The 17,958-nt window shown below is 43.8% G+C and overlaps 1 protein-coding gene across 1 annotated transcript in view; it reads right to left on the reverse strand.

The window, feature by feature from the left end:
* DGKQ (diacylglycerol kinase theta) overlaps positions 1 to 17,958 on the reverse strand; it is a 225,499-nt gene that overhangs the window by 52,079 nt on the left and 155,462 nt on the right. Inside the window, exons 13-15 of the mRNA XM_068234259.1 lie at positions 16,383 to 16,533; positions 10,302 to 10,340; positions 8,343 to 8,458 (exon numbers count right to left, since the gene is read on the reverse strand). Of these exons, the coding sequence (XP_068090360.1) occupies positions 8,343 to 8,458; positions 10,302 to 10,340; positions 16,383 to 16,533 (306 nt within the window). The remainder of the gene's footprint in view (positions 1 to 8,342; positions 8,459 to 10,301; positions 10,341 to 16,382; positions 16,534 to 17,958) is intronic.

Consider the following 17,958-nt stretch of genomic DNA (forward strand, 5'->3'; position numbering starts at 1 on the left):
TGCTTGGATAGACGTCATCTGCAAATGGGTAGGCACAGACAATCTTTGAGAAGACTGCAGATTGTTACAATGATGGTCTGTGGAGCAGGAAGTAGCCAGAGTCTGGGCTCCAGACCAGGTACTTCAACAAAGATTTATTTTATATCAGCTAATCAATGAGCTTGGATAGAGTCCTTGGTAAAGTATCTGTGTCTAGAGTTGGGATTTAACAGGCAGCTGAACTGTGGAAAAGCAATGAATCTCTCATTATGGACCTGTAAAGAGATAACATAGGGACATGAAGTCTACATGGAACCGCAAATTTCTTCCCCTGTACTCCTGTTCTAAGCGTTGTCTGGCTTCTACTTATATTGAGGCCCGATTTATGGTTCCCCTGACTTGATACAATTAAAGAAGCACAAGTTCAATTGCGGTATCCTTGCACAATGCAATGCACATAGTAGGAACCTAGTCTGGGCTTAATAAAAATGCCTGCAATTGGGTGGCAAATGTTTTCTAGATCACAGAATAGTGAGCACTGCTGAAGCATTCGTGAATTTGAGGTGGTTTATACTCTTGTGCACCTGAGGATGAACTTTCTTTAGAATAAATTCAGGAGAAGCTTTAAAAACAAACAAAAAGAAATAAACATTAAAAAAAAAAAAGTGATTGCTGTTGGTAGGTACATGCAGCTGCAACAGCACAAATGAATTCTCTAACTTTTTGGCAATTCTCACTACTGTGTAATGTGGTCCAGATGCAAACGTTTGCCACCTTAAAACATCATTTTAATAAATTAAGACCAAATTTGCTGCATTATTTATGTTCTCCATCTCAAGACGATGTTATTAAATCAAGCCCTCCCTGAGACAGAGAAAAGAGCTCTGTGATGTGTAATTGCTGTAAGAAAGCCATTTCCCAGGTGAGCTCTTCTTGTCTGAACACATCCTGCACCAGTTTCTCTCCCACAGCCAATACTTTAACCTAGGTGCAGAAGGAGCATGGTGACACCAGAAAGGTTCTTGCAGGGGAAAGGAATGTGCTCTTTTTGCAAGTGTAGAGTAGCCAGCTGATGATTCCTGTTTTAGGGAAAGTAACAGCAGAAGGTAGCCCTAGCAGGGGCAGATAAAAGCAGGAAAGGGAGTACACATGCTCTGATAACTAGGTCTCTTGGTTGCCTTAATTGTCGCACAGCATTTCACATTGTTTGTTCTGATCGATGAATATGTAGTGGTGATTTACATTTTGTAGCCCTTTTAAATATTCAATATTCCTGCATAAATATGACCTAAAGCGTAAGCCATTTTCTTGCGAAAACTCAAACTAGAAAATGAGATCAAATACTTGTTTCCATTATCAAATTTTAGGATTCACATGAAAAAGATCATGTTTTAGGTTGTATCTATGCAGAAATATTCAAATTCAAAAAGGCTCATAAACCTTAACGTGTACCCGAGACGTAGACAGGGGAAAAATGTATACATACCTGGGGCTTCCTCCAGCCCCTCCAGGCTTTTTGCTTTGGATGTTCTGAAACTGGCCCCAAAACATCCTGCAGTCGGGGCCAGTTGGTCCATGCGGAGTCTAGCCACACCTGCGGAGAGCGCCACGGACCGGAGGACTTTCCGTGGCCAGGAGGGAGCTGGAGGAAGTCGCAGGTATGTATAAAACTTTTCTTTCTTTCCAACTCAGGTTCTCTTTAAGGGCTGTTTTACACTGCACATGATCTGCTGCGTTTTGCAATCCATTTGTGAATCACAAAACACACGGAAATATGCAAAACAATGGAAATGGTGGAAGCCTTTTTATACTAGTATGATCCAATTTTGCCTGACTGCGATCATCCTCCCTTCTGAATTTTTGAGCATTTGCGCTTGAAGACCTAGCATCCACTAAGAATCAAAAACGCAATCGCAGAAAAATTACATTGGTGAAATCACATTGGGTTTGCAATTTGCAACATAAAATGGCACTAAAGCACTACTGCGGTACAGATTGTGCCATTCACACACAACCAAACCTATTAAAATGAACAGTCAGGCCAATTTCATTGTCGGTAGGCTTGTGTTTACAACCTGACTGATAAATGACAAGTATTTACACTGCTATAATCACAGCTATATGTAGCATAGAAGCCTTAACATAGGGGGAACAGCTTTCTGCATTTACCAGGTCCAGCACCAGCAGACTACACTGATGTGACATCTTGCTGAAAGAAAGTAGGATTAAAGCTCTTTGTAATAAAATAAGCGGAGCGTTCAGTTCAGCACACATTGCCAAAGCATGACCTCAATGACACTCTGTAGTAACACGTCAAGGAAGAAAGCCATGAAGAACATACGTTACCACAACATCCCTTGCTGAAAAATAGCTATTCAGGAGGAGGTACTGGGTAAACTACCGTTTATGAATTAACTTACCTACCAGTCCTGCAGAATCAAGCACAACAAATGTTACGTAATAAAGAGATATAGGGAAAATAATGGTTTGATTCATACAACAAAGGATGTCTAGGATATTACTAGTATTCTAAGAAAAACACACTTAGGGCAACTATAAGTTCTAACTGCATAGACAAACTCCATGCAGTTACATCTTACCCAATCAACTCTGCAGGCATAAAGAAACAGATAAAAGATAATTAATCTAGCATTGCAAATATTTTTGAAGGAGGATTCCACAAAGTGCTACTGGACTGGGCATCAAGTAAAAATAACATTTATAACTATTACAGAACTGATCACCATAAGCAAGCGCTTTAGATAAAGTAAACAAACAACATCTGATTGGTATCAACTGTTAGTTGTGCAGAACTTGATACTCCATCAGATGTCAGCAGACCTATTAATCAAACTGCTGTTTTAGGTGACTGTTGAGGCCAAGTTCTGCACTATGCCTGGAGTAAAAGGTGGGGCCGAGTTCTGTACTACGTCCCTCAGGTGACAGTTGGGCCAGAGTTCTGTACTATGTTCTTCGGGTGACTGTTGGGCCAGAGATCTGTACTATGTTCCTCGGGTGACAGCTGGCCCAGAGTTCGGTAATATGTCCCTCAGGTGACAGTTTGGGCCGAGGTCTTTTACTATCCAAGTTTTAAGTGATCTTTCAAAGCAGAATATAAGCCTCAGGTGACTAAAATTACTCCCCTTAAGAAGACATACCTAAAAATGTAATTAGCTAGACGTGTGAAAGTACAGGGTGCACCACATAACTAAATGTAAGAGCTAACATACACAAAGGACGGAGCAGAACCAAAGTAAAAACCTTCTTTCTTAAAAAGAATGTGACTTGTTCTCTTATCAGATACCTTACACATAAAGCTCAGTACATTTTTCACAGTTGTGTAGATCTTGGAACGCATAATCTAAGCAAATAAATTATGTACTGTATGTGCACTACTTTTTTTACTTCCTATATTTGTATCAATATATAAATATATCATGCAAGAAGCAAACCTATATACATCCATTCCTACCTTAAAATCTAATAATCTGTCAAAAACAAGCAGGTATGCATTTTAACAAACTTTACGGCTGGATTCACACTGTGTACTGGGCACATTATAATGTGTGCATACTACACTGCACATTGTGCTTGATATAACACATAAGTTGATACAACCCTGGTCAATGTCTATGTAATGCGTGCAAATTTAACCTCTAAAGGACTGCTCCACACCAGTCGGCATGGGCGCGGTGGCAGCCCCAGGACCGCCTAACACCGATGGGCGTAAGGTCCTGTGGGTGTGTTTTGTGGAGATCGTGCGCCGATGCGCACGCATCTCCACTTGGATGATGGAGCTCTGCTCCGACCATCTGTCTCCCAGCGGAGATCGCCGCTACGAGACTGTTAGGCGGTGAAACCGCCATCTATTTACTTAGTACAGCACCGCGATCTATGGCAGTGCTGCACTGGGGACACGCTGGTGCCCCAGGGTGCCTCCCTCAGCGTGGGTGGGAAAAATATATATATTAAAAAAAAAAAAAATCAGCACATTTATAAAAAAAAAAAAAAAGAAGACAAATATTTACAAAAAAATAAACAAACGCTGGGGGAGCGATCAGACCTCACCAACAGAAAGCTCAGTTGGTGGGGAGAAAAGGAAGGGGGGGAAATCACTTGTGTGCTGAATTGTGCGGCCCTGCAGCGAGGCCTTAAAGCTGCAGTGGCCTATTTTGTGAAAAATAGCCTGGTCTTTAGGAGGGTTTAAGCCTGTGGCCCTTAAAAATTTAACGCATTACTCCCGTAATGCAGAAAAATGTACTTGTTGATGTCGGCAATAGCTTCCTGCACCAGCAGGGATGCATAAAAGTGTATGCATGGCGGCCGGCCGACTCCCGGTCGGCAAAAAACAAAACTAGCTGGCAGCAGGGGACCAGAGGAGCCATGAGTGACTGCGAGAACACAGGAAGGCTGCAGGGGGCTGGTAGATGCCCCAGGTAAGTAAAACTCATTTTTATTTATTTTTTTAGAGTTAAGGTTCCCTTTAAGTGGTTAAACACATTATCCACAAACACGCTGCATACAGCAAATTAGGCGAACTCGATCCATTACAACACAGAGATGTGAACATGCCTGTACTGTTACTTCACAATACAACATGCATAAGGTAAAAGCATGATTGTTTTTGGTCACACACAAAAGAGAACCAAACGTGTATAAGAAAAAAAAAACTTCTAATAAACATATTTTCTCTGGGAACACGCCTAGTGCAATAGAGATGCAGGACTAAAGGAAAAAGTGCCAGTCAGCTGCTAATTTTTGGATGCTCTCACACTGATAGTATACTACTGATATGGTCATACACAGAAAAAGAATTTGAATTTCCTGGCAAATTAAGAAATTGGGAGCTAGCTGTAAAGCAAAACGGAGTGGAAACTGGTAGGGGTAAGAGGCGACATGGCTGGGCTTTCAGATTATAGGACCACTAGTTAAAATCTGATAGAACCGTCAGGTTTTGGGCCAGTCCATCTCCTCATGGGGGATTCTCAGGGTTTTCTTTGTTTTCAACAGCATTTCCTAAACAGCAGTTTAACTGCCAAAATATTAAGATACCAGCCAGCCTCCCTAATCACTTGCTAGTTTGGGCCCGTTTCCACTACACGCGGATTCCGGATACAGAAAAACAGACTCCAAGGAATGCCTCTGGGCCTGTTTCCACTAAACGTGATTTTTCTGATGCAGATTTCTCATAGGCATTCATTTGAGTCAGTTTTCTGCATCCAGAATCCACGTGTAGTGGAAAGACGCCCTACTTTGCAACTGCAGTTCAGGAAATGCTGTTGAAAACAAAAAAACCCTGAGAAACCCCCATGAGGAGATGGACTGGCTCAAAACCCGTCGGTTCTGTCAGATTTTAACTGCCTACTTTTTTCCCCAATAATGGTCCTTTAAAAAGCTCGGCCAAACAGCCTCCACGAGGCTCGAAAGCTTAGTTAGGAAGAACCAGGGTTTGAATCTTGGATGTAGCTATTCAGTAAGCCAGTACCTATTCAGTAAGAGGGCTTTTTTAACTCTTAACAATGCAAGGTGCCCCTTTAAAGAGGAACTTCAGTGAAAATAATGTAATAAAAAAAGTGCTTCATTTTTACAATAATTATGTATAAATGATTTAGTCAGTGTTTGCCCATTGTAAAAGCTTTTCTCTCCCTGATTTACATTCTGACATTACATGGTGACATTTTTACTGCTGGCAGGTGATGTAGCTGCTGCATGCTTTTCTGGCAGTTGTAAACAGCTGTAAACCGCTATTTCTCACAATGCTACAAGGTTCACAGACAGGAAGCTGCCAGGAGTACCACAATATCAGTCATACAGCGCCCTCTGATGGTCCGTTTGTGAAAAGGAATAGATTTCTCATGTAAAAGGGGGAATCAGCTACTGATTGGGATAAAGTTCAATTCTTGGTCGGAGTTTCTCTTTAAGTGTGCCCTTAACGGCTGCGGCTCTCAAGTGCTTTGAATCTGTCTAGGAGGCTATAGCACTGCCAACTAAAGGCTCGTACACACGCTCAACCAACCGCCTGATTGTCATCTGATTTTGGTCTGTTTGACATCAAGCAAGCATATGTACATGTGACAAATGACTAGATGAGCCACTGATAACAGGCAATTTCCCAGATCCATCCAGCGGATCAACTTGCACGACTGTTGGGCTTATATCGCGCAGTTGGTCACATGTGTACAACATCGTTTGAGTAACGTACTTGTTTTGAATGAGCCATGTTGGGCAATCTGTTATTTTGCTTAGAAGTGCACTTTGCTGGGCGTGTGTACTAACCACAACACATCAAACAATAACTTTTTAAGAGAATTCGAGTTCTGTCTAAAAGAGTAGTGTGCTCCTCCTTTTGCCCCTATAAAGAATAACGGGCAAATGGTCACAAGCCTCAACCATTCATCTCCCACAGAATGGACTGGTGCATCTTTGTAAGATAGAGGAGCTATCTCCAGGGCACATTTTAAGTAACAATGTACCAGTGCTGTGCTGCATTAAAATGTATTCAGAATTTCCAATCCATGAAAAATCAGGGGTGTGAGAGAGAGGTAAACTACCTGGTTGACGTTACTTTGCAGGACTTTCCAAAGTGGTGATCAAAGCAAACAGGAACACTCAAGATTTTTAGACAGATGTGGTTTTGTCTTTCAATAGTTTGCAAGTGTTAAAAACAGCATTTTGTTTTTGTTTTTTAATCAAAACTTAGTTACTATACGTTACACTGCTTTGGTAAGTTTTAAAATAAGCCAAAATATTTCTCCAGTTATTAATTTATGTACCAAAAATGTAATGACACATAGAATGGATGTGCTGTGTACTGGATCTCCTTTTGTCCTCTCTCGGTAGCCAATCACAGCAAGAGAGAACAGAGGGTGTGACAGGGAGCAATGTGTCAGGATTGGGACAGTTTGGCAGTCATTATCAGCATTGCTTCAAGGGGTGCAGTCAAGAGCAGATCTCACTGAAGCCCCCCATACAGGGTGGTGGCTGTCTTCCAGACTGCCAAAAGTCAAAACAGAAAGAACAAACTGAGAATCAATACAGTGTAGTAATAGTCGCGTTGCAAGCCTCGCTATGGAGCACTTCCTCATTGCTCCATAGCGAGGCTTGCAACGCGTCCATTTGGACGCTTGCACCTCTGAAACGCTGGGTGGATAGCGGCATTGTGGGTAATTAACCCTGCCGCATCTAGCTGCTAAGCTGCGGCAATTAGAGCTCATTTGAATCATGAGTAACCACCGTGGTTACTTGTGATTTATCCGTGGAGAGCAACCCTGCTTATAGCACAAGCAAATGTTGAGAAAAGAGTAACATATACTGTATAGTGCACAAATGGGCATGTTGCCATGGTAATACGTGTTACATCATGCATTACCATAGCAATGTGTTTCTTACCCTTGTAATCTGCATGGCGCTTATAGTGTAATGGGTGGTGCTTCCCTGGTGTTAGTACTGGTAAAATTGCAGTGTGCTGCCTGCTGCTAAAATAATGCTGATCATGCAAAAGAATTATAGTCATGTTTTTGGAGCACATCCTGTTTCCCCCCTTTAATACACTGGTGCAGCTGGTGAAGGACCTCCTGATTATGCAGGTGACAATTTCTGCATCTGACTGGAGCACCTACAATCCCAGGATACAATATGAACTTGGAATTACTTTAAATATATCTCGCACAGATGCTCCATTTTACATTACAGATAAGGAAAACTAGGAATACAAAACATGTTATTTCAACATTGCTTTACATTACAGAAAAATCCAAGTGAAGCAGCTGCCTCCAACAAGGACACACTAAACAGTGCCTGAAATAGAGGTTCCAAAGGCAATACAATGGGTTTTCTAAAAAATAAAAAAAAATGGGTATTACCCCTGAGAATCAGACCACTGCCATTCTCATAGCTTTATATGAAAAAATACAGTAACACTGGTACTATTTTTTAGTTTGCACTACAGTTTCTCTTTCATACAGCCTGAGATCTGTTTAATGCTAGGTACACACCATACAATTTTATGTTAGATAGATGGTTGATAGATAATTTCCAACATGTCCAATCTTATTTTCGATCATTTTTCTGATCGATTTCTCATAGAAGTGAATGGACATAGATAAGAAAAGTTAACAGGATCGAATCGGAAATCGATCGGAAAATCGAATCGGACGGAAAATTTACCAAAAAAACGCATTGTGTGTACCCAGCATTATGCAGCAGTTTAAAATAGAACAGTTACTGTTCAGTACATAAAAATTACACTGCATAACCAAAGCACTTAGAACAAGCCAGTGTCTGCCACAGTAATATATTTTCAGCATGATTATCTTCTTTTTGTGTGTTTTATTTGGGTATAGTAATTATAGATTGCCACATACCATAATATGAGGAATGATTACAGCAGTAAGCTGCTTGCTGTTAACAGTTGTGTCTTTCACTAGCATAAATATTCGCTCAGCTTCAGAGAAACAAGAAATCTGCAACACAACAGCACCTGGAAAAGAACAACGTAATCATTATTTAGGCAGATGATTATAGCCATCATTTAACAAATCACAAATTATGTTAATTAAATTAAAAAGACCCTCACAAAATGGTTAATCATCAATAGATTCATACAATAAGCACTTACAAAACCATTAGCTGTCACTGACATTTCACACACTATGCCTGTGTATACCCAGACACCATCTATTTATACACACGCATGCACGCTTCCTCATTGTACAAAAAATAGAGAACTGAAATATCAGTGAAAGCCCACCTTGCCCATGCACAAAAAAAGGCATCCCCATCTGACCTCATCTCAAGCTGACCAATAAATCAATTTCTACATATTTATTACCAAAGCATATTTAAAGTACAGGTCTGTGGTTGAAAAAAAAAAAAAAAGATCTACTTACCTGGGGCTTCCTCCAGCCCCTGGCAGCCTATCTGGCCCTTGCCGCAGCTCAGCTTTCAGCCGGTGTCCTGGGGTCTCCTCCATTGCAGATGCCGACCTCGCCAGGTCAGCATCCTCTGTGTCTGCACAAGTGCGCAGCCGCGCCGCTAGCGTAGCCAGGAGCATTCTGCGCAGGTGCAAAATGGTTGCAGTCACGCACTCACGTAAAAACATCTGCAACAGAGGGGAGACCGGCTGGAAGCGGAGCTGTGGCAAGGGACAGGTAGGCTGCCACGGGCTTCAGGAAGCCCCAGGTAAGTAGATCTTGGTTTTTTTTAAACCCCAGATGTGAAAGTTGGTCATACATGCGCAAGTGCAGAAAGCAATAGAATTTGATTGTGTTTGAGTTTTGCGTTAGCATGAAGATTCAGCATTCTGCACATATGTCATCAGGTGAAGGTGTATGGTTCAGACACTGTTATCAGCAGATTCTGTTGCAGAAAATATCGACCCCATCATGGAAACCAATGGCGCTATTATCGCTTCCAGCATGTTATAGGCAATAAGAGGAAAGATTGAGCATCAGGCACTGGAGCCAAAAACGAATGGCAGAGGAGGTCACTTAGGAATTTCAGTTAGGAGGAGACATATACAGTATTATAAGTTTTAGCTGACTGGGTAGAGCCAAGTTAGTGTTACAGTTTTAAAGCAGGATTGTCAAACATAAATTCAAATTCCATTTACCCACTGCTCTGTGTTTATTATGCAGTAAACAACCTGAACCTGCATTGCATTCCAATACAGTCATAAATGTTTCTGCTATAATAAATCTTATCTCAGTCAGCCAGGCTCTATTTGGTACATTGCCAAGGAAAAGGAAGCTTGTTATCTTCCCTCCCACATTCCTGCTCCTAACCAATTGGCTGAGGGCAGTTCAGTGTGGCACGAGGCTGAGACGGGAGAAGCTGCTGAAATACGATCTATGCTGTGCTCATATGTGTTTACAAAGCAAGCTAGATATGACAGTGCAGTTTGTAGAAGGAAAAAAACAATAAGGGAGGAAATTACATCAGGATTGGCTTCAGTCAGAGGCAGCAAAGATGGAAAATGCCTGAAACAGTTTTCTCTGTATTCACTACATAACATTTACTAAAACAGGTTATGTACAAACAAGTATTTATCTACTTATATATGTGGGGTTTTTTTCTGGGATAGTATGGCTGTCCCTGCTGCTTTACGTTTAGACATCAGCCAGGGTTTGGGGCTTGGACCACACTATAATGTATTTGTGCGGTGCAGTTGCATGTGTCATAATAGCAATACTACGTATTGGACACAACCAACACACTGTGAACAAGAGGTTCATGTCTGGGACATAGGAAGAATAGGTTGTGGGTCAGCACTATAAATCCTTTCTAACAGTAATAATACATTATAATGTACTTTTGTGCATTACCTTGAGGGGCATAAGCTGGAATCACAGTCACCACATTTTCTGTAAGCAAAACAACACAAAAATATAGTTCATAAATATATTAAGGCAAATCTAGATAGAAACAGCGAAATCTGAAACATCCAGTTCAGAAATGTTGTGTGTTATTACACCTCATAGCTTCAACACATCACTGGTAATATGGCACAGTCCCCATTGGTGTGAAAATCATCTTTTACTGAACCTGAAGTCAAATAAATTAAACACATGATGTAACGGGCAGCACGGTGGCCTAGTGGTTAGCGCTCTTGCCTTGCAGCGCTGGGTTCCTGGTTCATATCCCGGCCAGGTCAACATCTGCAAGGAGTTTGTATGTTCTCCCCGTGTCTGAGTGGGTTTCCTCCAGGTACTCCGGTTTCCTCCCACATCCCCAAAACATACAGATAAGTTAATTGGCTTCCCCCTAAAATTGTCCATAAGACAGCAAGCAATGGGCAGCGCTCACAGGCTGCAAGTGAAGTGAAAGCTCCAGAGATATGCCCAGCCCCTTGGGACTAAATACATACCTTGAATACAAATCAGATGCAAATTATGTGCTAACACTAATCTAAATTCTAAAATTTGAATGCAAGCTGACACCCCTGGAGGCAGCTAGCCTGAAGTATACTTAAGTTTTGTACAGCAGAAGGAAATGGCAGCGCTTCCAAACAGACGCTACACCTGAATTGACTACCTGCACAAGTATGCAGAGCTCGACTAACGGGCAGGTTACACACCTTGCATTCAAAACAGGTACAGTAAAGGGGGCGTTAGCTTCAGCATAAGTTGTGCACAAATTATCCCTAATAGACTCTCCTACGGCGGTGACGTGCCCCAACAGGAGAGAAACTTTAAAATTTAGATTAGTGTTAGCACATAATTTGCATCTGATTTGTATTCAAGGTATGTATTTAGTCCCAAGGGGCTGGGCATATCTCTGGAGCTTTCACTTCACTTGCAGCCTGTGAGCGCTGCCCATTGCTTGCTGTCTTTTGAACAAATGTGTATACCATTTATGGCTAGCTGCACCAGGTAAGGATTATGATTTTAATTTTAGACTAGCTAGGGTTCACTGCTGGATATGTTTCACTGTTGAATATGCTTCACCGTTACATTAGTTTGAGGTTTTAACCCTTTTTTCTTTTTTGGACAATTTTCATAGTTTGAACATGCTTCATTTTTTTATATGTTTCACTGCTAGATTAGTGGTTAGTTTCTCTCCTGTTGGGGCACGTCACCGCCGTAGGAGAGTCTATTAGGGATAATTTGTGCACAACTTATGCTGAAGCTAACGCCCCCTTTACTGTACCTGTTTTGAATACAAGGTGTGTAACCTGCCCGTTAGTCGAGCTCTGCATACTTGTGCAGGTAGTCAATTCAGGTGCAGCGTCTGTTTGGAAGCGCTGCCATTTCCTTCTGCTGTACAAAACTTAAGTATACTTCAGGCTAGCTGCCTCCAGGGGTGTCAGCTTGCATTCAAATTTTAGAATTTAGATTAGTGTTAGCACATAATTTGCATCTGATTTGTATTCAAGGTATGTATTTAGTCCCAAGGGGCTGGGCATATCTCTGGAGCTTTCACTTCACTTGCAGCCTGTGAGCGCTGCCCATTGCTTGCTGTCTTTTGAACAAATGTGTATACCATTTATGGCTAGCTGCACCAGGTAAGGATTATGATTTTAATTTTAGACTAGCTAGGGTTCACTGCTGGATATGTTCAGGGCCGAGCCTGGGCGGGTGCTGCGGGTGCAAGGCACCCAGGCGCCTGCCTCTGAGAGGCGCCGCCCGGCCCCGCTCGCCCGGCCTCGCTCTCCCCCTGTGGCCGCCGCCGCTTCAAGCTCCCTCCCTCTAGCCGCCGCGTCAGACCTCGATCAGGCGGGCGGGCGCTAGGACCTAGCACGCCGCACTGATATGCGGAAGTGACATCACTTCCGCATATAGAGCGGGTGCGTCCGGCGCCCTTTTCCTGGTCGGGTCGCCCGCTGATTGAGGTCTGACTAAGGGCTGCTGAAAGGTGAGGGGGGAGCGGAGGAGGGAGCGGCGGCGGCGGGGCGCGCTCCTGTCACTCACTAGCTATCCTGGGCACAGATACCACCTGGCTACCTATCCTGGGCGCACATACCCCCTGGCTACCTATCCTGGGCACAGATACCACCTGGCTACCTATCCTGGGCACAGATACCACCTGGCTACCTATCCTGGGCGCACATACCCCCTGGCTACCTATCCTGGGCACAGATACCACCTGGCTACCTATCCTGGGCGCACATACCCCCTAGCTACCTATCCTGGGCACAGATACCACCTGGCTACCTATCCTGGGCGCACATACCCCCTGGCTACCTATCCTGGGCGCACATACCCCCTGGCTACCTATCCTGGGCACAGATACCACCTGGCTACCTATCCTGGGCGCACATACCCCCTGGCTACCTATCCTGGGCGCACATACCCCCTGGCTACCTATCCTGGGCACAGATACCACCTGGCTACCTATCCTGGGCACAGATACCCCCTGGCTACCTATCCTGGGCGCACATACCCCCTGGCTACCTATCCTGGGCACACATACCACCTGGCTACCTATCCTGGGCGCACATACCCCCTGGCTACCTATCCTGGGCGCACATACCCCCTGGCTACCTATCCTGGGCGCACATACCCCCTGGCTACCTATCCTGGGCGCACATACCCCCTGGCTACCTATCCTGGGCGCACATACCCCCTGGCTACCTATCCTGGGCGCACATACCCCCTGGCTACCTATCCTGGGCACAGATACCCCCTGGCTACCTATCCTGGGCGCACATACCCCCTGGCTACCTATCCTGGGCGCACATACCCCCTGGCTACCTATCCTGGGCGCACATACCCCCTGGCTACCTATCCTGGGCGCACATACCCCCTGGCTACCTATCCTGGGCGCACATACCCCCTGGCTACCTATCCTGGGCGCACATACCCCCTGGCTACCTATCCTGGGCGCACATACCCCCTGGCTACCTATCCTGGGCGCACATACCCCCTGGCTACCTATCCTGGGCGCATATACCGCCTGGCTACCTATCCTGGGCGCATATACCCCCTGGCTACCTATCCTGGGGACATATATCCCTGGCTACATATTCTGGGGACACTGTCTGTTTGTCATTATGTGCATTTACTGGTGAAAATCTCTCTTATGTGCATTTGCTGGTGAAAAGCTGTCTTCTTATGTGCATTTGCTGGTGAAAAGCTGTCTTATTATGTGCATTTGCTGGTGAAAAGCTGTCTTATTATGTGCATTTGCTGGTGAAAAGCTGTCTTATTATGTGCATTTGCTGGTGAAAAGCGGTCTCTTGTTATGTGCATTTGCTGGGGAAAAGCGGTCTCTTGTTATGTGCATTTGCTGGGGAAAAGCGGTCTCTTGTTATGTGCATTTGCTGGTGAAAAGTGGCCTCTTGTTATGTGCATTTGCTGGCGAAAAGCGGTCTCTTGTTATGTGCATTTGCTGGGTAAAAGCGGTCTCTTGTTATGTGCATTTGCTGGGGAAAAGCGGTCTCTTATGTGCATTTACATGGGGAAAAGCTGTCTCTTGTTATGTGCATTTACATGGGGAAAAGCTGTCTCTTATGTGCATTTAGTGGGGAAATTTTGTCAGTAAAAATAATCTTTTGTCAGTAAATTTTTAGGTATTTGTCAGTAAAAAAATAACGTGAAAGGTTGGTAACACTGGCAGGCTGCGTGGCGCAACGGGAAAGATACAGGCAGCCCACCTCACGCTTGGGCTTGGCGGGGGGAGGAGCCTACGACAGCGAGAGTAGGGTGGCCGCAGGCAGCCATAAATACGCAGTGTGTGACTGCGTCGCACTCGCAGAGCCTCTCAGCCTGAGTCAGTCCAGAGACTAGCAGACTCGCAGGAAGCCAAAGCCAGCCAGGAGCAAGCCCATGGAAGAGGGGTAGGAATGGGGTATCACATGCATGCGGAAAGAGGTGGAAGGTGTGGGTGTGATTAGGCAGGACACTGGTGTGGTTATGTGGTTGGGCGCGGTAAATTTAACCACTCCCATAGGCGCCAGAGAAAATCTTGCACCCAGGTGCCAGGCACCCCAGGCTCGCCCCTGGATATGTTTCACTGTTGAATATGCTTCACCGTTACATTAGTTTGAGGTTTTAACCCTTTTTTCTTTTTTGGACAATTTTCATAGTTTGAACATGCTTCACTTTTTTATATGTTTCACTGCTAGATTAGTGGTTAGTTTCTCTCCTGTTGGGGCACGTCACCGCCGTAGGAGAGTCTATTAGGGATAATTTGTGCACAACTTATGCTGAAGCTAACGCCCTCTTTACTGTACCTGTTTTGAATGCAAGGTGTGTAACCTGCCCGTTAGTCGAGCTCTGCATACTTGTGCAGGTAGTCAATTCAGGTGCAGCGTCTGTTTGGAAGCGCTGCCATTTCCTTCTGCTGTATAAAATTGTCCATAGACTATGATACATGCACTGCATGATACATGCATAGACATATGACTATGGTAGGGACTAGATTGTGAACTCCTCAGAGGGACAGTTAGTGATAAGACAATAGATACTCTGTATAGCGCTGCGGAAGATGTTGGCGCTAAATAAATACTGAATAATAATAATAACTGCAAATGAATATTACATACTTACCTCATCTCTTTCAGCAGCTCACCATTTTTTTTTCTAACAACAATTCCTTCCAGTTCTGACTAGATCTAGTCAGATTTGTCTCTCCAGAAGCTAAATGCCTTAGGGTCCTTTTTCACTACATCAGTTGCTGTCAGTTATAACTGAAAGGACAACTGATTTGGAACAATATGAAGGAAGAAACCGAGAGCCCAATATAGTGCAGTAAGTATTGACAAATGGAACAAAATAGAATAACAATAAGAAATATACTCACAAGTCTGGGTTACCACATAGGCAACCACTGACGAAGCAGGTGGGGAGTATTATAACCTGACCCCACTCAGGTATAAGAAGTCGCTCTCTGTAGATAGGAGAAAATGGGGATACACCCCTCCACCAAGGGTGGACTGAATCAGCAAATAACGGCGCCTCTGTTACTCCTCATTATTAACTGATTTGGAAGGCAATGTCCATGTTTTCCTATGGCTCAAGCGATATTACTGATAAACCAAGTACTGCCCCAGAAACAGTTATGGGGTAATCACTATTTTTTGAGGATGGAGAACAGAGCATTCCATTGGTTACAGTGGGCAAACATGATGTGGTAAAGGAGAAAGATGGATGGGAAGACTAAGCAGGAGGCAAGTATGACAAGCCTATGTTTATTCTGACTTTTATTTTTCAGTTCAGGTTTGCTTTAACCTCCTTGGCGGTATGAAAAATACCGCCAGGAGGGAGCGCAGCAGTTTTTAAAAAAAAAAAATTTTTTTTAATCATGTAGCGAGCCGAGGGCTCGCTACATGATAGCCGCTGCTGAGCGGCATCCCCCCGCCCGCTTCGATCGCCTTCGGCGATCTCCGATCAGGAAATCCCGTTCATAGAACGGGATTTCCTGGAGGGCTTCCCCCGTCGCCATGGCGACGGGGCAGGATGACGTCACCGACGTCGGGACGTCATTGGGAGTCCCGGGCCACCCCTCGGCGCTGCCTGGCACTGATTGGCCAGGCAGCGCTGGGGTCTGGGGGGGCGCGCCGCAGCAGATAGCGGCGATCGGGCAGGGGCCGGCGGCGATCAAAGTGCTAGCTGCGTCCAGCAAAAAAAAAATTATGAAAATCGGCCCAGCAGGGCCTGAGCGGCACCCTCCGGCGGCTTACCCCGTGTCACACACGGGGTTACCGCCAAGGAGGTTAAAGAGGAACCAAACTAAAAGAACAATTCCTTAAATTAATGTTTATAAAAATCAGGATTTGCTTTAAGTGCAATAAAACCTATATTGAAAATGCTTTGCATTCTATACTTACAGTATCTCAGATTACTTTAATACATATCACATTTCCAATTAGATTATTTCATTACACTAAGCGCTTTTAAAAATCCTTTAGGGAGATGACTAAGCCAGTCTAACAAAGGACACTAAGAACATAAAAATCCACTTACCCTTTATTTCCAAATATTCTCTTAAAATATTGGTGTATTCATCCCCTGAAAGCAATGCTGGTAAACCGCTGACCAAGAGCTCTACCTGAATGTCAGGCTTTGTATTTGCCTCTAAATAAAACCTAGTCTGGTTCATCTGGCGTATGGAGGTCTGAAACACAAGGCAGTGGAAGACTATATTATGGCATATGTACACAGCAGCAAACACATAGACATCTCTATTATCACTGTGTAAAAATTCCAATTACAAAAAAAACATTTAAATGTCTAGTACTAGAGAAGTTATAATTGAAGTAGATCAATTATGAAAAGCAACCCCGCTTATGCCCAAGCCATAAGGTACTGTATATAGACGAGTATAAGTCTGGAAATTTAGGTCTGATTCACTTCATATAATTAGAGGGGTCAACTTATACAAGAGTCACAGACAACACTGAGCACACTGAGTAATTGAAGAGAAATCGAGAGCCCAATATGGTGTAGTATGTCAAAATTGATTGGATAAATGAAACAGTGAGATGGTAATACTCACAAACACGGGTTACCACCTAGGTAACCACTCATTAGGCAGGTGAGGAGATTAGACCTGTCCTCACTCAGGATTAAGAAGTCGCTCTCCGTAGATAGGAAGAAAGGGGGTAGATCACCCCTCCACCTGGGGTGGACTCAAATATATTGGTAGGTGAACAGAGGCGTCAGAAGGATAAAAGTACATAACATTTTAAAAAAATTGCTGGGAGGAAGTGGTGGACTCGCCTCCGTTAAAGCAGACACCAAGGACTGTAAATATATAGATATACACAGCAATTCAGTTATAGCAAGCAGAGCACCTCTGTCAGACAGAGGTGCTCTGCTTGCTATAACTGAATTGCTGTTGTTTATCCCCTGCTTATTGCCTGAAGAAGTGGGCTGTGCCCGCGAAACGCTTTGCATCTTTGGGGTATTTTCAATAAATGTGTATATCTATATATTCACAGTCCTTGGTGTCTGCTTTAACGGAGGCGAGTCCACCACTTCCTCCCAGCAATTTTTTTAAAAATTTGATGTACTTTTATCCTTCTGGCGCCTCTGTTCACCTACCAATACACTGAGTAATGTGTGTACTAATAGTGACATTCCCATTACACAGCAACTTACCCTGTGTAAGTGATACTTTGGAGAAAGGAAGTGCCAAGAAAACACAGGTCTGAAAGTCCTGGCCACAGCAATTAACAAGGAAAGGGGCAGGGGGGAAATACTGGGCTGCATAAAAGGGAGTGAATAATTACAGCACTTGGGGGCCTTGAAGAGGTAACGGCTGCACTTAAGGGACAGGAGGGGTTAATGGCTGCAATACTGTATGCAGTACAGTCATTAACCCCTCATGAGTCCCAGGCAGTCATTAACTTTGCTGGGTAGACTTATACTTGAAACATTAAAAACAAATTCAGCTTAAGAGGGTTGATAATTGGAGTCGACTTATACACAAGGTCGACTGGTATTCGAATATAATTTACGCCAAAATTCTTAAAAAATTTTCCTGGAATTCCACTTTGACTCTCCACTTTCTAAAATGACAGAGTTCCAGCTTATTGGT

Source organism: Hyperolius riggenbachi, chromosome 1, assembly GCF_040937935.1.
Source record: "Hyperolius riggenbachi isolate aHypRig1 chromosome 1, aHypRig1.pri, whole genome shotgun sequence".
Taxonomy (NCBI): Eukaryota; Metazoa; Chordata; class Amphibia; order Anura; family Hyperoliidae; genus Hyperolius; species Hyperolius riggenbachi.